This window comes from Mauremys mutica, chromosome 3 (genome assembly GCF_020497125.1).
Source record: "Mauremys mutica isolate MM-2020 ecotype Southern chromosome 3, ASM2049712v1, whole genome shotgun sequence".
Taxonomy (NCBI): Eukaryota; Metazoa; Chordata; order Testudines; family Geoemydidae; genus Mauremys; species Mauremys mutica.
Genome location: NC_059074.1, coordinates 154,161,985 through 154,187,135, shown reverse-complemented (window position 1 = coordinate 154,187,135; position 25,151 = coordinate 154,161,985). Strand labels below are relative to the sequence as shown.

General features: G+C 44.0%; 1 protein-coding gene across 2 annotated transcripts in view; it reads right to left on the bottom strand.

Moving 5' to 3' along the window:
- Positions 1-25,151, bottom strand: part of TOGARAM2 (TOG array regulator of axonemal microtubules 2) — a 73,838-nt gene that overhangs the window by 34,938 nt on the left and 13,749 nt on the right. For both annotated transcript variants that reach the window (XM_045012009.1, XM_045012010.1), the window contains exons 2-6: positions 7,415-7,548; positions 6,272-6,406; positions 5,368-5,601; positions 4,433-4,662; positions 2,303-2,490 (exon numbers count right to left, since the gene is read on the bottom strand). In XM_045012009.1, coding sequence (XP_044867944.1) covers positions 2,303-2,490; positions 4,433-4,662; positions 5,368-5,601; positions 6,272-6,406; positions 7,415-7,442 — 815 coding nt within the window. In that variant the 5' untranslated portion in view covers positions 7,443-7,548. The remainder of the gene's footprint in view (positions 1-2,302; positions 2,491-4,432; positions 4,663-5,367; positions 5,602-6,271; positions 6,407-7,414; positions 7,549-25,151) is intronic.

Sequence of the window (25,151 nt, the reverse complement as noted above, 5' to 3'; positions counted from 1 at the left end):
GTCTGTAATTCTCCAGGTTGTCCTTATTCCCCTTTTTATAGATTGGCACTATATTTGCCCTTCTCAAGTCTTCTGGAATCTCCCCACTCTTCCATGACTTTTTAAAGATATTTGCTAATGGCTAAGATATCTCCCCAGTCAGCTCCTTGAGCATTATAGGATGCATTTCATCAGGCCCTGGTGACTTGAAGACATTTAACTCTTTTTTGAGTTTCAGATAATTGAAGATCTCCTGGTTAAGCCAAGGTGGTCTCTTGCCATACTTCCTATCTTTCCCACGCAATGGAGTAGTTTGCTCTTATGCCCTTAATAATGTCTCTTTGAAAAACTGCCAACTGTCTTCAATTGTTTTTCCCCTTAGACTTGCTTCCCATGAGATCTTATCTACCAACTCCCTGAGTTTGCTAAAGTCTGCCTTCTTGAAATCCATTGTCTTTATGTTGCTGTTCTCCCTCCTACCATTCTTTAAAATCATGAACTCTACCATTTCATGATCACTTTCACCCAAGCTGCCTTCTACTTTCAAAATTTCAAAACCAGTTCCTCCCTACTTGTCAAAATCAAATCTAGAACAATCTCTCCCTAGTAGCTTTCTCCACCTTCTGAAATTAAAAAAAATGTCTCCAATACATTCCAAGAACTTGTTGAATATTCTGTGCCCTGTTGTGTTATTTTCCCAACAGATGTCTTGGTAGTTGAAGTCCCCCATTTACCATCAAGTCCTGTGCTTTGGATGATTTTGTTTGTTGCTTTAAAAAAGCTTCATCCACCTCTTCTTCCTGATTAGGTGTCTGTAGTAGATCCCCTACTATGACATCACCCTTGTTTTTTACCCCTTTTATCCTTATCCAGAGACTTTCAACAAGTCTGTCTCCTATTTCCATCTCAACCTCAGTCCAAGTGTATACATTTTTAATATATAAGGCAATACCTCCTCCCTGTTTTCCCTGCCTGCCTTCCTGAGCAAGCTGTACCCTTCTATACCAATACTACTTTCACCTAAGGTCTCAACCCATTTTACAAATATTAGTTAATTAAGCCTCACGACCTTCTGAGAAGTTGGTAAGTATGTGGGCTCTCATTTTGTGATGGGAATATCAAGGCACATAAGGGATTAAGGCCTATATTTACAGAAATGGCTTCTAACTTTGGTAACTAGGTACCCAGTTGATAATATGGGAACCAGCAAATTGTTGCAGAAACAAGTATTTGCAGATACAAAATTCTGTCCTCACAATGAGGGGCCAGACTCAGGTCCAGCTGAAGCGTGGGTCTTAAATGATTTGCCCAAAATTACATAGTGAGTCGTTCTGCAGTATACTTGTAGCCGTGCTGGTCCCAGGATAGTAGAGAGACAAGATGGGTGAGGTAATATCTTTTAATGGACCAACTTCTGTTGGTCAAAAAGACAAGCTTTCAAGCTACAAAGAGCTCTTCTTCAGGTCTAGTGAGTCAGTGGCAGTCAGGAATAGACATAAGAACATGAGAATGGCCACACTGGGTCAGACCAAAGGTCCATCTAGTCCAGTGACAATGGCCAATGCGAGGTGTCCCAGAGGGAATGAACAGAAGAGGTAATCATCAAGTGATCCATCCCCTGTAACCCATTCCCAGCTTCTGGCAAACAGAATCTCTGTTCATCCTGGCTGATAGCCATTGATGGACCTATCTTCCATGAATTTATCTAGTTCCTTTTTTAACCCTGTTATAGTCTTGGCCTTCACAACATCCTCTGGAAAGGAGTTCCACAGGTTGACTGTGTGTTGTGTGAAAAAATACTTCCTTTTGTTTGTTTTAAACCTGCTGCCTATCATTTGGTGACCCTTAGTTCTTGTGTTATGAGAAGGAGTAAATGACACTTCCTTATTTACTTTCTCCACACCAGTCATGATTTTATAGACTTATCATATCCCTCCTTAGTCATCTCTTTTCCAAGCTGAAAAGTCCCAGTTTTATTAATCTCTCCTCATACGGAAGCCGTTCCATACCCCTAATCATTTTTGTTGCTCTTTTCTGAACCTTTTCCAATTCCAATACATATTTTTTTGAGATGGTGCAGTATCTGCATGCACTCAGGAGTCCTGGCTCCTACTCCTAAACCATAACCAATAGAACATACTCCCATATATCTGGAGTGATTTTGGTTCATATCAGACATACAATCTATAGTATACAAATAACTAGTGTATACTAGTATACAAATATCTTAGAGTGCTGACTATGACAAATAAACAAACTATTAGATGAGATCTGTAGGATGAGGCTACAATGGAAGGGAAGAAGATGCCAGGAAGACGTTTACCTTATCTCAGCAGACTCCTGTATAGTGAGAGCAGCCTGGTCCAATTGCTGAGAGCTTGAAAGAGGCATTGGAGAATTGCCAGAGTCTCCGTCAGGTGGTCTCACTGATTTGGGGATAGGTGGAATCAAAGCAGAACCTAATGACTTCCTCATCTTCTCATCATTGCAATGCAAGTAGTGCCGGGACGTCTGGAATTGGAAGAGTTCAGGGCCCACAGGGTTAAAGTTCAAACTGAAACAAGTAACCTTCACCCTAACCTTACAAAACAGTTCAATCCAGCTCAGTGATTATGCAGAGGCAAGTGAGGTTTAGAAGGGAAGGCTGGTAACATGGGTTAGCACAGGCAGGAATTCATTGTTAGGCTACAAAGCAGAAGATCTCTGCAGAGATAGGGATTAGAGGGAGTATATCTGGAGGGCTAACAGCCAGCATTCCACTTTAACCACAAAAGAAAGTGCACCTTCTTCCACGCAGTGTGTAGTGGACTAGCACTGTCAAACTCTCCTCTCTCACACTCCACTGAAGCCTCAGTCGAGAGTAAGAAGCTATCTGAGGGAAGGGAGAATTGATGGCACCCCTATTCTCCTGAGCTGGGAAAGGGGAAATGAAGGGAAAGCAGTAAGAAAGGGGCCAGTGCCCCACTCTGCCTCCCATCTAGCTAAGTATTTTTATTGTGCTCATCACTGCAGAAGCTGTGCACCCTCTGCCTATCTTTCCTCCTTCCCACCATCTCCCTGCTTTGCCAGTGTAGTTTCTGGGAAGCTGTTGCTCTTTCAGACTTTCTGATTGTACTGGGATGAGTTTGGATTGCAGTCCCATGGCTGTACCTAAACCATCTACCATACACCACTGAACTCCAGCCATTTTTCTACTGCTTATTTCACATTCTGTCAAAACATACTTCTCTAAAGTCCATTTTTTCCTGTTATTGCCCTTTCTACAGACCCTCATCAGCCTTTCAGCCTTGACATTAATGTGATCACCGGATCCTAGGTGTGCTCCGGTTTCCATTTCATTTATCATATCTGGCTCAATGTCAGTTATCAACCCCAGCAGAGCCGCCTACCTTGCTGACAGTACAATGTGTTGTGTATGAAACCATCCTGTACTATCTCCATAACAGACAAACATTTCTATTGGAATGGGTCCCCTTCTGGGTCATTGATATTGTGACTGGGAGAGTGGAGGAATGGAGAGAAACATTGATCCTTTCTTAGTTCTCCCATTATCTTCTTCATGGTCAATTGGTCAAATTAATTCCTGATGATAATCCAGTGAAGCCAGTAGAATTACGGTAGGCATGAATCTGGTCCAGTATCTAGATAACTGAAATCCAGTGCACTGGCCTTTTGATAGGCTTCCTTTGTTTGCAAAAGTATTTCCAAATCACCTTCCTTCTCCTGTGTAGTGAGGTCTAATAGCTATAACTCCTGTCACCCTTGCATAGCCAACAAAGTTAATGGAAAGGGTGCAGGATTCTATCCCTTCTAGGGTATCCTTAGTAGAATTGTTTGCAAAGCTCCAGTCAGTTACCCCTGCGCAAATCCACGCAAGGCAATGCGGCTGTACCGGGGCTACTGAGGGTCTTACTTGAATTCTAGAAACATTATTGGAGTTGATGATGGACTTTTGGATTCCAGGTTAAGTTTGCAGGGCAGGCAGCTATAGCAAACACCTTCATACTTTTAAATTTAGCAGCTTTGATATGAAAATCATTGAGACATGATTGCATCTTTTGCTCTTTATACAATATTAACCATAAGAAACCACACAAGCACAGTTGGGTCACAAATGTCCATGTTTACTGACTATATTGAAACAAGCAAGGCCTTACTACATACATATGGCACCTCTGACTGGTTTCTGGTGGCTTCTCCTTAAACACAGAACATAATGAGAACATATTTAAAGAGATACAACCCAATTCCTATACAGTACAGACACTAAAAGCACAGTACCTCCATGATGCCATCTTTACAGAGTAACTTTTCATAGTACAACCACACTTCAAATAGGATCCTAGACTTTACGCACATCAGAGGAATCTCTTAGAGCTCTGCCAGACACTAAATAAACTGCAACGGAACCATATTTGGTTTGGTTCAGTTTTCTTATTCTATGCCCATTTACCTCTTGGGAAGTTGGAGTCAGCTCAGTGTGGGCCTCACCATGGCCCCAGCTGACCATGCCATTCTCCAAGGTCTTCTGCTCCCTTTCATCTGTGCCATTGGCCTCTGGGGAGGTAGGGATGCTCTGAATGGGAGGCATGGGCTTGGAAGTTAGCAGCAGCCTTTGAGAGGCAGATCTGGAAACAGCTGGCTTCAGGGCAACCTCCTTAGGGCCACTGGAGTCAAGCAAGCCTGCAAATCAGAAACACATAGCACTAGGGATACTACCTTTTAGATCCAAGATAACGGAGATCTGGCTCCAAATCAGGTAACTTTCTTCAAAACATGTAGTTAACCGAATGGTGAGAACTGTGTTCCCATGGACACATGTTAACATAGAGAGGCTGCAGCCATCTGCAGTTGAGTGGTCCAGTCACATCCATCCAATTCCATAGAAATACCCCAGATAACATGATGGTTTTCTATGCTCCAATTTACTATTTGAAAACTGACATCTGGATTCACATGGATTAAGAAAACAAACTTTTAAACCCCTGTGAAAGAAAGATTAAAGCAGGTAAAGGAAGGGGAAAAAAGAAATATAGACAAGATGAAAATATAAATCAAGCTAAAGTAGTGGCTCCAGATAGTTAAAGCTCTATTACAACAATCAGTAACATAAACAAGAATGAACATTTGTCATTTTTTCTCCACAGAAAAAGAAGATCTCCTCATTTTTGTCCTTCAAGAATGTTTTGATGCCAGCATCCACATACAGATCCCCTTATAAAATGGGATCTGTGTCTAGACAAGCCACATATGTCCTCCCAACACTCTGGGTGAAACCTGGACATTGCTGGCAATTGAACTGAGTATTTGTCAGTGTCACATGCTAACCCCTCTATTCTTGGAAGGGTTTCATTTAATCAGGGATAGCAGATAGGCACCCAGCTTTACCTCTATGTGATGCAAATAAGCCCTCAGAGATCCTCCTCTTCTTGAGCTTGTCCTTGATCTGAGCAGTTTCCATGGCCGCACTGCTCACCTCCAGTTCTTTGGGATCCTGTTTCAAGGTGGGGTTGTCCAAGCCCTCCAGAGAGGAAATGGCTCTGGGATAAGGTAGGCCCCCATCTCCACTCCACAAGCATGACTGTTTTTTCATCTGGACTTTCAGTACAGACTGAAGAGATGCTGCAGGCCAATTTAAAAGCACGAGTCAAGTAAGTCAACCTCAGTCATCAAGAATCCATCAGTCAATTTGAGGCATTTATTTTATTCTAGTTTTTAGAGATCAATTTAATTTTATTTTCATTTCGGATCAAAATACTATGACCCTAGTGCCTGTTAAGAGTGCTGCATTGACTGGCCAGAAGAGTGAAGCTGAGGGCCCCACCTCTAGTAATGAGAAGGGAGCATCATCTTAGTCTTTGGCCTCTCTGCTGGGACTGCCCTCAACGATCCCAGTGGCGGTGGTTTTTATTCAAAGGAATATGGATTATATTGGCAATTAGAAACCGGACTGTGCAACATACACCAACAAACAATCCTCAGATGGTCACAAGCAGTTTTCAGCTGAGTTCTATTAGCAAGAGGACAAAGCCCAGCTACTAATCAGTGACCTTCAGATCTACTTAATGGCAGAAATTCCACCAGAGGAAGGGAGTGATCAGCACTTTACCAACAGCATTCTCTTACTTGCAACTAGATCCTGGAATCATCACTCACAGCAAATGAAAAACAAAAGGGTAGATCTGGACACCAGGCTCAGAGAGTGCCTCCCCTTCCAGGCATCCAGGCTTGCGGCATCACATTTCTATATGGCCTAGGCCACAGGTCATAGTCATTCTGTCCCCGTTCTCACCTTCATCTGCTGTCATCCATCTGCTTCCATACAGCTGCAAGTTTGAATCGATGCTTCCCCCTCGCAGCGATCTGTATCCGGGTTTGACTTTGGGGACACTCCCACAATACACCGCAACAGGGGCTCGGTACTTAGCTTTAAATTAAGAACAGTACAAATTACCCAAATGTGTGGTGTTTGAAAAGAAGAAAAAAAACCAGCCATCCCCTTTCACACATTACACATCAGATAGTATGGGCTAAACCCTGCATTCCTGGCTCAGGCAAAAACTTCATTGACTGCAGCCTCTCTCATCACTGGGGTATCTGACTGCCTTGCAAAATTACATAATTCCTTGTTAGTGATCTATCTTGTATTTCCTCTTCTCTCCTGGCTAAGGTTGCTGAACCTAAAGCTTTTGCAAAGCTCAAACCATCTGGAAGATTCACAACACTAGATCAAAATTCCTTCCTTGTAATTCAAATCCAGGCCTTTTTCTTCCAAGAGAAACTCAATTAAAAAAAAAAAGTAAAAGCATACCACCAATTAATAATGTTTGTGTTTCTAGCTAGAGGGGGCCTGCACTCCAGATTAGAAGTCCCCAGAGCTCACCTGACACATGTGGGTACCCTATCTACCAAATGCAGTCTTATTTCTTGATTCAAATGTCCTCCTTTGCCCTTTTCTGCTCCAACTCCACCCTATATTTTCATTGGATTTTATTCTCCTTTCTTCTTTCTGTTTCTTCTCCCACAGAGACTCCTAAAGACTACACAAACCTGTAATGCTTGAGTTTAACTTTCTAATCCATGGTGCTCACGCAGATTCAAAATTAGGCAAGGCAGTTTTTCTCCTCCTTCATCCAGGCCAGCACCCCCTACCTTTGCACATCAAAGACAGACCATAAACTCTGCTGAATGCAAAATGGCGGCCACACTTGCCCGCACAGTCACCATACCCAAGTATCTGGCTCACTGTACGGTGTTTTGAACACAGCACTCGCACACATGCTGCCGGACCTAGAGCATGATAGCATTACTCGGCACAGACACAAGACTCTGTGGTTAATTTCCTCTGGGTAACAAGTGAGTGGGTGGGATTGCAGCAAGCCCCAGTTGTGGAGCTGCAAAAGGCAGAGTACTAGTGTCTAATCCAGTCCTTTACCTGCTGTGAAATCATCATGTGTTGCCATATGTATGGGCAGAAGGGCTCTTTTCAGTTGAGAGGCTACTTGCTGTTTTGCTTTTCACTTGACCTGCTGCTGCTGGTGGTACCTTCTCCTTGTAATGTCCAGAGGCCTGCATGGAAATACAACAGCATTAACATGGATGACAAACTGTCTTTCCCTCACGTTTCCCTGTCTCATGGGGTTCTTGCTTGGAACATATCAGAAAATTGGTGAAGTCAAGGGAGATCTTAAAAAGCACTTGCACAGTAGCTAAATGCCAAATTCAAACGGCACAATCTCTACCTGTTGCAAACCTGCCAATTTTCTTTAGCCTTGCTCCAGTCTGATTCCTTATTTTTTGGTCCCTATCACTTCAGTAATCCAGAACATTTAATGCTTCTAAACAGAGGGTAGCCAGCACAGAGGTGGGAGTATAATTCCTCCAGCAGCCATTCTCCCCAAAGCTGGCCAGGAGGCAAGGGGGGCACAGAGGCAGGGCGCTGTCTCTGAAAGGGTTGCCACTGAAGCATCCAGACAGCAGACTGTGTAGCAGAAACTACATTTTCAAACTCTTGATTGCAAAGGGCCAAATTTATGTCTGGTGTAACTCCATTGTAGAGTTACACCAGGAAGGGCTGTGACCCCATGTAAGGAGGGGCAGAAGGGGAAGAGTGGCAGATTTTCTTTTCTTTTTCTTTAATTCAACTGAATTTGAACATTCGTGAAAGGTGCCTGATTAACAGCTGAAGGCTGGAGTCCTTTGTATATCCACAGCCTAGTTATAGAATGAGCAGCATCAGTGTGAGCTGCCCGTATCCTGCCCTCCCCACCAATCTGCTTCAATCCTGATCTGTCTCTGGGGTAAGATGGTAGATCAGCCTTCTTGGCCCATTTGTGCTGAACTTTGCAGCTAGATCTCAAACCAGAACCTGAATTATTCTGAATCCGTCAACCCTTACTACAGCAGACAGAAAAACAGACCAACATGCACTTGGTGCCACTCAACATTTGCTGCACCACTGGTATTTGTAGTATTTACTTTGGCGTAGGAAATAGCATGGTGAAGTCAAACGCCACTGCACAGTCCATGTTGATTTTTAGTGGTGACCTCTGTGTGCACATGCACCAAAACCATACTCACACTCTATACACACACACTTACCAATACATACACATACTTCCCAGGGGCTAATGCGCCTTGGGGCCAATATTATAGTGTTCAAAGCCTAGCAGGGTGAAGGGTACTTTGTGTAGAAGCAGGAAGAGTGCTGTAAAGGATTATTTTCCAATTTTATTTAGCCTTGCTTCAGTTTGTTTCCTTATTTATTTTGGTCTCTATCACTTCAGTAATCCAGACAGTACTCTCCAGTTTATAACAGGGACTTTGTCATCTCACAGAACTTTTTACTGTCTCATCTTTGGACATTTTGGCCAATATATTGCAGAGTGAAATGAAGATAAATTGGCCTAAATTTTATCCACTGAAGTTGATGGTAAAACTCCCATTGACTTCAATGGGAGCAGAATTTTGCCAATGTCGAATGCTTTTGAAAATTTCACCCTTAGATGCTAAACAAAAAAAGCATTGAGAAAAGATCTTTGCTCACAGTAAGCTGACTGCAGCAAGGAGCCAGAGAAATGGATTCATTAAAAGGACTAAATGCATATATCTTGGTTGAACTCTGACTAAAGGAGTGTGCGGGATAGCCAAAGTAATTTATTTATTAACATATTCTTTCAATTAGAAAACATAGCACAAAGAATGCCTGTACATGAGGTCTAGGAGCCCTACCATCAATTAAACTTGCAATCAATTAAAATAGCACCCTGCAGCCCAATACAATAGAAAATGAACAGACCAGCCAATAAACACAGGAGCAAAGGGCCTGCCCCTCTCCATCCATAGTCCCAGACACTGAGCTCTAGGTGCCCTATTGAAGCATTTGTGTACACTAGAAAAAGTGCTTGAGGTTAAGTCAGGGTTAGCAAACATGTTTAACTAACTCTGGCTTAACCGCCACCACTTTTCCCATTCTAGACAAACCCAAATGCTTGTGCAGCTTGTCCATAAGATCAAAGAATTCAGGCTATTTTGGGGCAATGTGTTTAAGGAATTAGAGCAATCATTTCTAGTGGTGAGAAGGGTATAAACTTGGGCGGGGGGAGGGAATGGAACATAAGAAAATGTAGGGTGAATATGAGAGAAATGTCCCAATAGTAAGTTCAGCTAGACTGTAATTATCTCCCAAAGGAAGTAGAAGATGCCCCATAGCTTGAGGTATTTAAAAATGGGACTGAAAAATACCCTGAAAAGAGGCATAGTCCTGGCTTGTATACCCAACTCTGCCACTGCTTTGTTGTGTAACCTTTGGCCAGTCACTTAATCTCTCTGTGCCCCAGTTTACCAGTATGCAAGACTGGTTCAGTAAATGCAGACCACTTTGTTAGTGTAACGTGAAGGTTACACAAGCAATGTAGAATTACACAGATCCACCTCTCTCCATCAGAGTGAAGGTGAGGTTAGGTAATTGCCACAGAAGCCAGGGTAACCCAGAGCGGTAGCTGTGGTGGGACTCTACTGCTGCCCTGCAGCCTTTAGGAAGGGCTGGGGGAGTAGGATTCTGCTCTTACCTGTCCAATGTGAAAAAAATCTCCCACACACCAAATCCATTCAAACTGGACTCATTGCAGGGACCAGGATTTGGGCCAATGATATTATAAAACCAATCCCAGAAGGATGAAGGAAATGAACACAGAAAGCAACTTCAGGGCATTCTCCATCACACACAAGTCACAACCAGCAACAGCACTGGGACGCCATGGTGTGAAAACAATAATGCTAAAAAAACAACCTTTTCCAAAGAGATAAGGAAAATTCAGCTGCATTTGAACAGTTCTGGGCCCTGCTAACATTTGGACAAACAGGAATGTTTACTCCTTTCTAATTATGTACTGGGTCAATCTAAAAGAAGTTCATCCTCCTGGGATTCTCGTTTCCTTGGGATGATTAGCAGCCAAGAAATGAAAAAGGAAATTTTTTTGTTATTGTTATTATTTTTATTTAAATCTCTCTCAGTCCACCAACCATTTCTGTGATGGTTTCTCAGTGTTGCAAGCCTACAGGATCAGTTTGTAAAATACACTTGACTATTAACCTCCCTCTAAAGCTCTCTATGAACTGGAATTGGCTTGAATTGGGCCCCAAAGATTAATGGCCGTAGGATTAGGCTAGCTCTGAGGATCTGATGAAAACTCAGCTGCTGACATTCCCTTGCCAGGGAAGCCCATCTTAAACAGAATAATGCAGCTGTAACAATGTCATGTACACAGTCACAACTTTGTCTGACAACAAACCAACAGGGGCAGATGACTCAAAGGTTCTCAAGTCTAGTTGTTGTTGCTAAATCAGGGCAAATTCACAGCCACCAGCCAGTCACTGATTTAACTGTATGGGGGCAAACACGAAGAGGACACAAGCAAACCCACAGTTTGAAGCTTACTCTGGATTCAAGCAGGGATAAGCAAAAAGCATTCCTTAGCTACACTGCAGAGTTGAACCAGTGCAGCTGCTTCAGTGGCTGGCCATCGATTGCTGGAAACAGGGCCAACTCCCAATGCAGACAAGGCAAAGGAAAGAAGGAAAGAAAGATCTTTGAGCTGCTTGTTTCACCATTTTTTTCTGCTTGCTAATTATCCATAAGCAGCTTGTGTTTTTCTCAAACTCATTCACCCTTCAAGTTTATCTGTAGGATCATTTCTGCCCACGGGCTTTGTCATTCTAAGCAGATCATTGCAAGTTGTCAATATCTGAGCAGTTTTGATTAGATGCACAGAATACATGACATGTTCCTGTTCCCTGGCTGGATGAGCACTACCCTTAAGATAATGTTTCTAGAACGAATTCTTGAGATGACATGTTTGAAATTTGCTCTCCGCAGATATAAAATTCCCTGTTTGCAGAAGTTTTTCTGCTAGCAAACTTGTTTGCTGGAATATGCATAGAACACAAGCACAGCAAGGAACACAAGCAAAGAAAATGCAATTTAAAATGTAATAGGTTTTCTTGCAGTTCCGGTACCACAGTTACATGCGCAGAAGGGGTCCCGAGGAGTTCTTTCAGCCCAAGAGACTAAAGAGCGCAGTACCCCCATCGAAAGACATTGCACAAAAGACTCCTTGCAAGGGCTGCACTCACTTCAGCAGAACTGTTTTCTCATTCCTGAAACAAGAGCAAGCAGGAGTTCATTCAGGGCAGCAAATGAAGAGTTAGGAGCAAACTGGTTTGAAAGCCAAACCTTGTCAGCTACTTCAGTGGTAACCAAACATCAGTTAGAACATACTGACTGCCAGCCCTAATGAGGTGTGATGTTGAACACCAGAGCTATTTGAGTATTGTACACAATGTATTCATAACACATGCTGTAACTGTCTCCACTAAGAGCTGTGGCCAAGTACATTCATTTCTCAAAGGTGGCTGACAGATTGTTCTGCAACCTTTTGTGACTGCAAGAAACAAAGAGGCAACAGAGACAAGCACATAGATTATGTTTTACCTTTTCTTTCCTTAGGGCCCAAACTAAGCCCCATTGAGATCAATGGAAAGCCTCTCTGAGACATCAGTGGGCTTTGGATTGTAATTTCTTGTACATTGTGAGCTCTTTCTGGGAGGGGAAGTGCCCCGATCCTGACTGGGGCCTCTGGCTGCTACTCTACTATAAACGTTAAATAATAATACAAAACAATAGTGCAGCCACTATGGAAGGTGTTCTAGAAATATCTGCACAAATAGACAATGAGCATGTGAAATCTTGCGTGGGTTGGGTCACTTACAGGCCAAAAAGTGGCAGGGTTATGTTTGGTTTTAAAGGACTCACACAATGGTTGAGTGCAAAAGGAGAGCCTCCATGGGTATGTACTCAAGTGTAAGGGAAGGGATTGCAGTGTGAAAGAAAGAGCGGGGTCAGTATCATGCACTTTGGTGGTATGTGTTCAGTGCAGGCCAAACCAACACCCCATGCCTGAAGACCTCATGGGCCAGGTTGTGTGGCCTCCTAAGCAGGAGCGGTGCCAGGGTTTTTGGCGCCCTAGGCTGGGGTCCTTCCGCGCTCCCGGTCGTTGGTGGCAATTCTGAGGCGGGGGGGTCCTTCCGCACTCCCGGTCTTCGGGGCACTTCGGCGCTGGGTCCCGGAGCGAGTGAAGGACCCGCCGCAGAATTGCCGCCGAAGACCCGGAGCGCAGAAGGACCCTCCGCCGCCGAATTGCCACCGAGGGCGGCAAAATGCCGCCCCCCCCCAAATTCTGGTGCCCTAGGCGACCGCCTAGATCACCTAAATGGAAGCGCCGGCCCTGCTGCTCAGTTCCCCTTGTGCAAAGGGGACAAAGATTGTCCATAACTCCCTAGCTAGGGTTTCCCCTGGCATGGAAAAGTGGTGCAAGTGAGAACATCAGCACCAATCTCTTAGGGAACATTGCTGCTTGGGCCCACCCCATCAACTGCTACTCATGCAAAACACCCGTTGATCTGAAGAGAATGTGTCCTTTTCCATATCCTTTTGCCTGAAACCATTTTGTTGTAGTGCTAGTTTCAAGTACTTTAACATATATACTTTCACATGTACTTTTCCCTGGCGGGTGGAATCACACATACTGCTCTGTGCCTCTTTCCTGAAAGTTAAGCCATTTCTGTATGCTGGGCCAGATTCTGATTTCAGTTATACTCATAGAATCATAGAAATGTAGGACAGGAAAGGACCTCAGTAGCTCATCTAGTCCAGTCCCCGGCACTGAGGCAGGCCTAAGTACTATCTAGATCATCCCTGACAGGTGTTTCTCTAACCTGTTCTTAAAAACGTCCAGTGATGGAGATTCAATAACCTCGCTAGGCAATTTATTCCAGTGCTTAACCACCCTTATAGTTAGGAAGTTTTTTCTAGTGTCTAGCCTGAATCTCCCTTGCTGCAATTTAAGCCCACTACTTTTTTATCCTAACAATTTATCATCATCCTCTTTACAACACCCTTTTATGTACTTGAAGACTGTTATGTCCCCTCTCAGTCTTCTCTTCTCCAGACTAAACAAACCCTTGTTTTCTAGAACTTTAATAATGTTTTGCTGCTCTCCTCTGGACTTTCTCCAGTTTATCCACATCTTTCAGGAAGTGTGGTGCCCAGAACTGGACATTTGTGATGTTATTAGTGCTGAGTAGAGTGGAAAAATTACTTCTCATATCTTGCTTATAACACTCCTACGAATACATCCCAGAATGATGTTTGCTTTTCTTGAAACAATAATACATTGTTGACCCATATTTAGTTTATGAGCCACAAAAAAAACCAGATCCTTTTCTGCAATACTCCTTCCTAGGAAGTCAGTTCCCATTTTTATTTATGCAATTGCTTATTCCTCTTTAAGGGTAATACTTTGCATTTGTCCTTAATGAATTTCATCCTATTTAATTCAGACCATTTCTACAATTTGTTAAGATCATTTTGAATTTTAATCCTGTCCTCCAAAGCACTTGCAACCCCTCCTGGCTTGGTATTGTCCGCAAACTTTATAAGTGTACTCTTTATGCCATTATCCAAATCATTTATGAATCATAGAATATCAGGGTTGGAAGGGACCTCAGGAGGTCATCTAGTCCACCCCCCTGCTCAAAACAGGACCAATTCCCAACTAAATCATCCCAGCCAGGGCTTTGTCAAGCCTGACCTTAAAAACCTCTAAGGAAGGAGATTCCACCACCTCCCTAGGTAACCCATTCCAGTGCTTCACCACCCTCCCAGTGAAAAAGTTTTTCCTAATATCCAACCTAAACCTCCCCCACTGCAACTTGAGACCATTACTCCTTGTTCTGTCATCTGCTACCACTGAGAACAATCTAGATCCATCCTCCTTGGAACCCCCTTTCAGGTAGTTGAAAGCAGCTATCAAATCCCCCTCATTCTTCTCTTCTGCGGACTAAACAAACAATCCCAGTTCCCTCAGCCTCTCTTCATAAGTCATGTGTGCCAGCCCCCTAATCATTTTTGTTGCCCTCTGCTGGACTCTTTCCAATTTTTCCACATCCTTCTTGTAGTGTGGGGCCCAAAACTGGACATAGTACTCCAGATGAGGCCTCACCAATGTCGAAGAGAGGGGAATGATCACGTCCCTCAATCTGCTGGCAATGCCCCTACTAAATAGAACTGGACACAGGACAGATCCCTGTGGCATCAATATGCCTTTCTAGTTTGATTGTGAACCATTGATAACTACTCTCTGAGTATGTTTTTTCAGCCAATTGTGCACCCACCTTATAGTAAGTTCAACTAGGCTATATTTCTCTAGTTTGTTTATGAGATGGTCAAGTGAGATAATATCAAAAGCCTTACTAAAGTCAAAATACATGACATCTACTGGTTCCCCTACATCCACAAGGCTTGTTGCCCTGTCAAAGAAGGATATTCATTTGGTTTGATATGATTTGTTCTTGACAACTCCATATTTATTGTTACTTATTATCTGATTATCTTCTGGGTGCTTACAAATTGATTGTTTGATTATTTGCTCCATTATCTTTCTGGGCACCAAAGTTAAGCTGACTGGTCTATAATTCCCTGGGTTGTCCTTATTCCCCTTTTTATAGAAAGGTCTGTACTACATTTGCTCTTTTCCAGTCCTCAGTTATCTCTCCCATCCTCCATGAGTTCTCAGAGAATCGATAATATTGGCTCAGAGATCTCAGCAATCAGTCCCTTAAGTATTCTAGGATGTATTTCCACAAGCTCTCATGTAAATCCAAGATAACTCCAAGTGACTTCCTAAGGCTTTCTCCCCTAAACAATAATCAAGTGTGGGAAATCCCCATGATCTGAAGAGATTTCATTCAGTTAGAAAGAGATTTTAGTTTCATAACAGAGATTCCTCATTACAAACAATATGTTAACAGGTGTGAAACATGGGGCCTGTTTCTCCTCTCTCTTACACCTTTGTAAATCAGCAGCCAATGGAGTTAGACCTCTCACTTACACCAGTGAGTGTATCAGACCTCATGTTACTGTAATTAGGAAGGTGCAGTAGCCTTTCTTACTATTATATGATTTGTTCATCCCAACACTGCTTAGTGGTGCACAAATCACAAAAGAAGACAGTTCCTTCCCTTAGGTAGTTACAGTCTAAGGGTCTGGTCCTGCAAGCCTTGCTCACACAAGCAGTCCTTACTGACTCCTGGCTAGTCGTATTGATTGGCCTCGGAAAAGATACATGAAAGCAATAGAGACACAGGCTCAGATCCTCCAGAGCAGCCAAACTGTACTCAGTAAAAGTTTGGAGGTCAGGGGGCGGGGAAGGACAAAAAAGTAGCTTTTCTTCACCTGAGTGACCAGCTGGCCACTGAAATTCAGCAACACAGACCAAGCCAGGTACCAGCAGTTCATGTGATGATAGAAACCAAGGTCCCTAGAAATTCCAGGAGAAAGTTAAATACTCAAGTGAACCTGTGCAAAGTCTGGTGTCTGGGACTTCAGGGAAACCTCTGTTACGCGGACTTAGGACAGAAGTTTTGGCAACATGGAGGGAGAGTTTGGTCGCTTGTCACTGGGGGTGGTGGTGAGGAATAGGGAAGGTTTGACAGCTGGGGTAGGCCTTTTCCGTCCCACGCTCTGAGGATGGGGATCCTGGAAAATTAGAGTCCCAAAAGCACAGAACCTTGCACCCTGTGTGCTCTGTGCATTCCTAGGGTCATTCCTGAACTCGGTCTCAGCTTACAACAGGAGCTATTGCAGGGGAAAGGCCCAGTGGCAGAAGTTAGGGAACAGGCTCATGCTTAAAATGCTGAACTTTTCAACAATTCACCTTACAGACTTTGCAGGGAAAAAAAACATTCAAATAATTGTCATTTGAAACTGCATAGCATCAAAACTAACAAATGATAAGGCAAAGGAAGCAACAAGGCTAAGAGCACAGGGCTGGGAGAGAGCAGAAGTAGGTTCTAATTCCCACTCTGCCACGGGATACACTGTGGCCTTCTAGATTCATAGATCTTAAGGCCAGAGGGGACCATTATGACATCTAGTCTGACCTCCTGTATAACATTGACCATAGAATTTGGGTAAACCACTTCATCCCTGTGACTTGTTTCCCCATCTGTATAATGGAAACGGTATTCACCCACCTTTGCAAAATGTTTTGAGATCCTTGGATGAAAGATTCTGGATAAGTACTAAGTAATATTGTCATCATCCCAGCAACGCTGCCTAGCTCAGAACTGCAGTTTGCAGGAAAGGGGCATACACACTATCAAAAAGGAAAGGAAAGAAACATGAAGCAAAGATTTCTCTCTGGAGAGGGAGGGAGGGACAGAGAGTAACTGGCAAACATCTCTAATAATGAGCAGAGGGAGTCCTGCATCCTATTCCTTAGAGAGGTTGAGTGGCTCTTCATTTGCTATCTCTGACAGGCTATCATCTCTGGATTTCAAATGGAAACAAAGCTGCTTTTGAGCAAGTCTCTTCCCTTCTTCTACCTGCTGAAGCTTTCCCAGCTCTGGTTTCCACAGATCCTTATTTCCTTGATAATACACTCAGTTGTAAACAAAGGCTGAACATGAGCTGGGCTAGTTCCTACACAGAGCTTGTGCCTTGGAGTGGGCACCTATATACCAGAGAGGCTGCAAGCTTACCTAGATTTTCTATCATCCATTTATTCAGAGAAAAACAAAATGCTTCCTCTTCCCTGCCCCACTCCCCCCCCAGCTTTTCATTGGGGTATAAAGGTTACTTTTACTGAAACCTAGCAAGTTATACTATTGGCCAGGAAGGATTTTAATACTGTCTTACAGAGATGTGCCAGAAATACACTGAGCCCTGATCTTGAGCCAAATAGCTCTGAAGTTCCGCCAGGGTCTGATCTGGGGGAGGATTTGGCTTGAGCCTGGTTCAGTTCTATTGGGAAAACAGCAGCGTGCTTCTATCAAATGCCTGAAATGCAGCTGATGCTTCATGGCCCCACTGAGACACAAATCAAGTTGGGTCAGAAGCTGAGACGCAAGCTCTCCTATTTGCCTACACACAATAATGACCTAAAACCAATGAAAAAAAATCTTAGTCAAGAGACCTGACTCTGCAGTGTGTGAATGGAAGATGGCAGTTTCCCTACCCATCTCTGGATAGTGCTAGACTCCTCCTGCCAGGAGCCACAGCTACGCCAAGCTCTGAAGAGCCTGTTCTCACTCAGCAGGTTGCATGAAATATCCTGGCTTATCAGACAGCAGTTCCTGCCCCTTCCTTGTCCTCCCCTCACCCTTCTGCTGCAAAGCGATCCAAGCTCTGATCTTCTACTCATCTAAGGACGCCCTCTCCTAAAAAGTGACCTAGCTTCACTCACTCTCAGCTAAACCAAAGGGATTCGCCCACCAGAAATGTCTGTGACACTCGTTTTTTCCTGTTAAATTAATAAACTATTGGGAAAAATCATCAACCAAACTTTCCCCCCAAATTCTCTTTCACTTCTGAGCACCTGCCACTTTATGGGAAAAGAACCCTCACACCAAGCAAGCTCCCCAACCCACCCAGGTCACAATGCAACAGATCATCAGCATGGTCCATCCATCCCCCACATGAGTGTCACCTCAGAAAAAGCAGCAAAGCACGAGTCAGGGCAGTTCACTAACCTCCTTCACAAACAGGTTTGCTTTTTCACTTTGGACGCCTAGTTTCCATGTTGTTAAATTTGTGATCCCTCAGGGAGCTACAAAGCCCAGCTGCCTCCCACAGTGAATCCCGGCTCCCTCCCAGCTCCAGACCCTAGGATTTTGAAAGTTGTGGGTATGGATGGCAGCTCTGTAGCTCAGCCCTCTTCTGTGTGAAGATAATAGGCTCTCACTTACAGGTTACACACACGGCAGGCAAACAGTGTTACATACCGTGAACAAACAAGGCTGCATAGCAACCACTTCTCTAAAGTAGTCTTGAGCAGGAGGTGCGAGGGGAAGGCTTTGCCTGCAGGGCTGGCCCGCGTCTCCCAGGGTGCTGGAATGGAGAGGACCTGAGTGACCTTGACAGCACCCAAACTCTGGAACAGGGACACGCTCTGAATAGCCACGTGTGCGCCGAGTCCCAGTCTGCTTGTGATTGATTCCCAAAAGCACACACACAAAGGCTGTGTTATATCCAGTCAAGCAGTGGAGTCTTCAGAATTCATGAATGAGAGGGCAAGGTTTAGACCCTCCCTTACTACAGAATACAATTTGCAGGTAACTTAGCCAGGTTGTAAATTCTTTGGAACAAGGATTGTGAGCTTGCTTCTCCTCTCACTTACATCTGTGTAAATCAGGAATGACTCCACTGAATGGAGTCACACCAGGGTAAAAATCAGTGGGAGAGTAGAACTAACTAACCAACCACTGTGGGCTGGATTCCCCCCTGGTTTGCACCTTGGGCAGTCACTGACACCTCTGCAAAGTGCTACTAAATCAGACGCCTCCATTTGCGCTGGGATGGCACCTTACACCCAGTTGCAGGGGTGTCAGTAGCTACACAAGGTATAAAGTAGAATCAGAGTTGTGGTCTTTATTCTTTCTGTACAGTGCCAGGCACATCTATACTGCCAAGTACAAATGCTAAAGAATATTGAATTTTTCATTCATGCACAACACATCAGTGTCTAGCTTTGAAATGTTTTCAAACTAGCTTCTCTGCTGGGTTTTTACACACACATGCATGCACTTATGTGTAGCTGAGTTTAGTGCTGTTGAAAGGTACCTGATTGGTCACCCCTGGACACTGAAACCCTCTATCCACAGACCAGCTATAAACACATGCAGCAGCAGTACAAGCTTCTCCCACCATGTCTGGGACCAGGAGGGACTACACCAAGAGTCAGAGGGGAATTCAGGCTCCATAGCTCATTTCATCTCTAGCCTCTCTGTTCAGACTGCCAGTAAGGGAATGAATAGTGGGGGTGATTTCTGTGATGTGCAATAATTCACACCACAAGGAGAACAGAGGAAACCAACACAGTTAATTTGTCCCTGGGGGCTACCAGCCCTTCTCCGATCACATAGAGCAACAGGAGAACCCATCTATTACAACACTTATCTATTATGATTTGGAGATCCAACCCCCAACTCATTTAATATAGGCCATGAAACAGACACCAAATTATAATATCTGCTCACTGCTAAACTTGTTTGAACCAGTAAAAAGTGCCATCTCACATCATCACTCTAAACTATCCAAGTCCCACAGTTTCTCTATTGTTTGGTATCCAGCTATATATTTTTTTTAAATCTTATATTATAGAATGACAGAAAATTAGCTGATCCCCCCAGACTAACTTCAAAATATATTTTATTAGGTACATGTCACTCGGCTAAGTAAGTCCCTCTATAAGATTCACGCTGTTTGAAATAGAATAGAAAGGAAGGATCATTCTGTGGTTAAGACACTATATTAAGCCTCACAAGACATAAGTTCAGTTCCCAGTTTTGCCACAGACTTGCTGTGTGACCTTGGGCAAGTCATTTAATCTCACGGTGTGCCTCAGTTCTGCATCTATAAAATGGGCAGAGCAATACTTCCTCTCTCCCATCCTTTGTCCATCTGTTCTATTTAGACTATAAACTCTTCAGGGCAGGGCCTGTCTCTTGCTATATGTATGTGCAGTGCCTCGCACCCTGGGGCCTTGATCTTGGTTAGGGGTGGTACTATACTACTATTAAAATGACAGTAGCAGCGGATCTTCAAAGGACCAATGCCTTTCACTGGTATACTCCCCCAAAACAAAGGAATCAACAAGGGGAATTAAAATAATTCTTAGCATTTTGTGCCAATCCCACATATACCCAATGAAAAGAAGGCTTTTAGCCTACTTTCATCTGCTAACCTTGGCAGAATCCAAGCTGGTTAGACCTTAGCATATCATGAGTTTTTCAGGGGGGATGGTGTTAATTATCATTGTAACCAATTTACCAGGTACAGGTGAAAAACTTACTTCTCTTTCCCCCAGCTCACTCCTAGAGCCTTTGTCACATATAGGTACAACATCTACTACCCTCTAGTCCTGTGGAACAGAGGCTGTTTTGACTGAGATATTGTATATTTTTGTAAGTGCCTCCAGAACTCTCAGATGCACCATCTGGCCTGGTGATTTATTGCTATTTAAATTACCAGTTTGCTCCAGAACTTCATTTTCTGACACCACAATCTCTGATAACACCTCATCTTCCTCAGCAGAAAAGAATGGGTCCAGGGTAAGAATCTCCCTGACATTTTAAGCAGTGAAGACTGATTGTTTAACTTCTCAGCAGTGTCCTTAAGTGCCTTAATTTCTCTTTTGAATTCCTGGTGATCCAGAAGACCCACTGATTCTTTCACAGGCTTCCTGCTTCTGATAGACTTAAAGAATCTCTTGATTGCTTTTATACCTTTAGCTATATGTTCTTTGAATTCCACTGCAGCCCTTCTAATTTCCTTCTTACACACTGTCTACTACTCGTGTCTGTTGGTTTCACCAGAGTCAGATTTTGAACGTTTGAAGGATTTGCATTTGACTCAAACAGCCTCTCGAACCTAACCATATTGATTTACTGCTTGTCTTCATGACTCTCTTTTTGCTCACAGGCACAAATGCCTTCCGAGTCTCCAACATTGTTTAAGTAGCACCCATGCCACTTCCAAGGATTTTACTTCCTTTTCGTTTAACATTAAGGCTTTTTGACTGTCATTTTATTGAAATCTTCCTTTTTAAAGTTTACTGTCACTTTTACCTGCCTGCCCCTTGAACCTAATTATATTGCAGTCACTATTACTTAGTGGCTCAGCAACTAGCACTTCTTGAATTAGCTCTTGTGTGTTACTTAAGACTAAGGGCTTGTCTACACGAAGGTTTTAAACCAGAACTAAAGTTAATCCAGTTTGAAAACAGTTGCGTATGTACCATGCAACCCATCACTGCGCACTAACTCTTGCAAAGTGGACTAAGTTTGCTTTGAATGGAGATAGTTTGGTCTATTGTTCATGTGCACACAGTTGCTGCCCACCACTTTTGCATGCTTCTAACAGCTATCCCACAGTGCTTTGCAGTTCAACCTTTACCAACCTGGCCATTTACTTGTGTCCCGTCCTGGTGTCAAGTTTCCAGAATGACCCTTTGGTAGTGCAGAGCTAGATTTTGCTCCTGGATCCCAGTGTATCACTATTCTGGGTATACAACCATGATAGCACTCCAGAAGCCCCACAACATGTCTCACAGAGCTGCTTGGAGCTGTGCTGAGACCCTGGATCTTGTTGCCATCTGGGGAGAAGCGTTGGTTCAGGAAAAAGCTCTTGTGGCCAGCCACAGGAATAGGGACATATTGTGGATGTTGCAAAGCAGATGTCTGCGAGGGGTCAAGACTGGAATGCGGATCAGTGCTGGATAAAGAGAAAACAGCTCAGGATAAAGTATATTGAAACAAGGGATAAAAGGAGGCAATCTGGTAGGGGGCATGTGACTTGTCAGTGTTTTGATCAACTGGACAGGATTCTACACAATTACGGTACAACCCCATAGACATTATTCACAGCCTGCTGCCTGCACTCCCCACCACTGAGAACGACTGGCTTAACCCATTAGGGGAGGAGCAGGAGGATGCCAGAGAGGAGCTACCCCCTAAAGCCCAGTATTTTTTGTGACTCGAGACCCTGACAACGGCCAATTGGAAAGCCAGCCCCAGTCCTGCCCTGCTACAATGTGTGCTGATTCCCGCCCTGCCTCAGCTGTGCCCAAGTCACAGCCAGAAACCCAGGCCAGGACCAAAGAGATTCCCTGGAAGGATCTTTAACATGTGAGTACCTATCTTTACAATTTACTATTAATGATTATTATTATTGTTGGCTGATGTGAGCTAGGAGACCCCGCCTCCACCCCGCCCCACCTTAAGATGCTTCAAAATGGCACCTGCCAGCTTGGTGCAGTCTGTGCCTGCCCCCCCTCCCATAGTAGATTTCAGTGACAAAAGCATTCATTTCTGCAAAACTCAACAGTGTATTCAGACAGTTCTTACAGGAAAAGAAACTTGGTTAGTTTTCGTAGTTTGCATCAGGTATCAGTGCACACTGCACACCCGATCAAGGCACAGACACTACTGCTCCTCGCTGAGGTGCAATTGCCCTGTGACATGCATCGTAGCTGACAATCATTGCAGGACCTTATCTGTTTTTTTCTGCACTTTTTCCATGTCTGCAGGGGAGATCTAGCAGAACTTAAAACTGAGAAATTGCTCGATTTCGTTTCATACGTTATAAGGAACAGCCACACGCCCATGCCTCCCAGCATAGCTTGAGAGCCCCTTCCACTCCTCCAGCACTTTTAGGGGGACAACCTGGTGAACAACTTCACAGCATATCTTGCTGGTCTGCCTTTGTCTTTTTGAATAAGGCCATTCTCTGCCTCCTAGTCACCTGCCTCAGCATAATGTCATCAAGAGAGGACAGCCTAAAGGGGATGTAGAGGGAATTACTATCCAGTTTGCCCGCAAGTGATCGTAGCACCTCCAGCATACCAAAAAAAAAATGCAAAAAACAACCTGCAATATAACTCCAAACACCCCTCCTCACCCTTAACAGCATGAAAGCAGATACAGTGGACTGAAATCCAAATGCGCCCAGCACCCACCATAAGTGCAGACCACTTGCCAGCTCTGAGGGTCTCCCAAGAATAGAAAGAGTCTCAAGGAGGTAAAGTCATATATACACACTTTAAAAAAAAAGATGTCAACTTGTCTGTGATACAAACAATAAGCAACTTTTATTCCCTACTTCCCCAGCCACAGCACCTGCAACAGCAAGATCTTCAAGCACGGAGCCTCTATGTACTGCTGGCAGACTGGCCAACCTGAGGGGAGAAAAAGGAAGACTTGCGGTCAGAGCTCTTGGCAGAGTCAAAGAGGAAAACAAAGCTGCTGAGAGGTGGATGCTGGACATGAGGACCAGAGAGAGAAAGAGCTCCAAAGAGCTCATGGTAGTGGCTCAGGACAGCAACACAATGACGAGGGAAAGCATGGCTGGGGCCACAGACAGCATTACCATGGCAAAGGAGAGTATGGAAAAAGACAGAGATGCAGAGGCAACTTATGGACACTTTCCTGAACCAGAATACCCTCCTGCTAGGCCAGCTGGCCCTGCAGTCCTGTAATTTAGGATGCAGACACGTCCTTGAGCCTCTGGACAATGCTGGCTACTGGGACCAGCAGCAACTCCTAACCTCCACATCCCCACAACAGGGCTCCCAGCAGCTCCCATTTACCTCTCCGGTCCAACCTCTGGGCACCAAGAACCCTTCACGTGCGAGGCCAGCTTTTTAGAGCCCTACAATGTCCCTGAGAATTTTGAGCCAAGGCACTTAACCCCAGAACCCACGTGGACAAGAAGAGCCAGAGGCAAGGCGTATACTCACTTTGAACTTTATGCACACCCCCCCCCACAAATTGCTGAATTTGAAATGTTCTTGCTGTTGCACTTTGACATTTGTTTGCACTGTTGCAGTAATTAAAGGTCTGTGCACAGTTGGCTGCTTAAGAAGATTGGTTTGTTAAATGTGTTTCCAAATACAAAGATATTATTTTCCATTGGTTTCATTAAAACTTTTTTTTATTGTTCTTTCATACTAAAACCTTTATGGGTCATAACTACATTTAACACAGCAAATCCTTTAAATAAAGTGGAAATAATACACAGGTTTTTACAAAAGCACATAGGGAATGTTAAACTTCAACCACCCCCACACAATACCCCAGCTTTCATAATGTCTGCATACCAATACACCCCCATGAGCTAACCTGTTCAGGCATGTGACTCAAAATACGAACAGTAGGCAGCCCTGTCAGGATGCCCGTGGGTGTTTGTGTTCTCTGTGGAATGCCTTACTGGAAGACTGAACCTTTGAGCAAGTCCCGGCACCTCAGCCTCTCACCCACCAGTAAGGCTTTCCCCCTTGCTCTCAAAAATATTATGCAAAACACAATATGTTGCTTTAATGGTTGGAACTTTTTTCCTGCTGCTTCCAACCGATTCCATAAACAGCGCCACCTGCTTTCCAATGGCCAAATGCACACTCAACAACCATTCTGCAACTACTCAGGTGATAGTTAAAATGTTCCTTCCTTCTGTTCAAGCAGCAGCCTGTGTATGGCTTCATTAGCCTGGGCATCAGGGGATAAGCTGAGTGTCTCAGAATAACCAGATAAACCTCCACAGCAGTAATGTCCACAGTGCTCATAAGGACATAAGAGTGGCCATGCTGGGTCAGACCAAAGGCCCATCTAGCCCAGTATCTTGCCTTCTGACAGTGGCCAATGCCAGGTGCCCCAAAGGGAATGAACAGAACAAGTAATCATCAAGTGATCCATCCCCTGTCGCCTATTCCCAGCTTCTGGCAAACAGGCTAGGCACACCATCCCTGCCCATCCTGGCTAATAGCCATTGATGGATCTATCCTCCATGATGAACTTATCGAGTTCTTTTCTGAATCCTGTTATAGTTTTGGCCTTCACAACATCCTCTGGCAAAGAGTCCCACAGACTGATTGTGCGCTGTGTGAAGAAATACTTCCTTTTGTTTGTTTTAAACCTGCTGCCTATTAATTGCATTTGGTGACCCCTAGTTCTTGTATTATGAGAAGGAGTAAATAACACTCCTTATTTACTTTCTTCACACCAGTTATGATTTTATCATATCCCTCCTTAGTTGTCTCTTTTCCAAGCTGAAAAGTCCC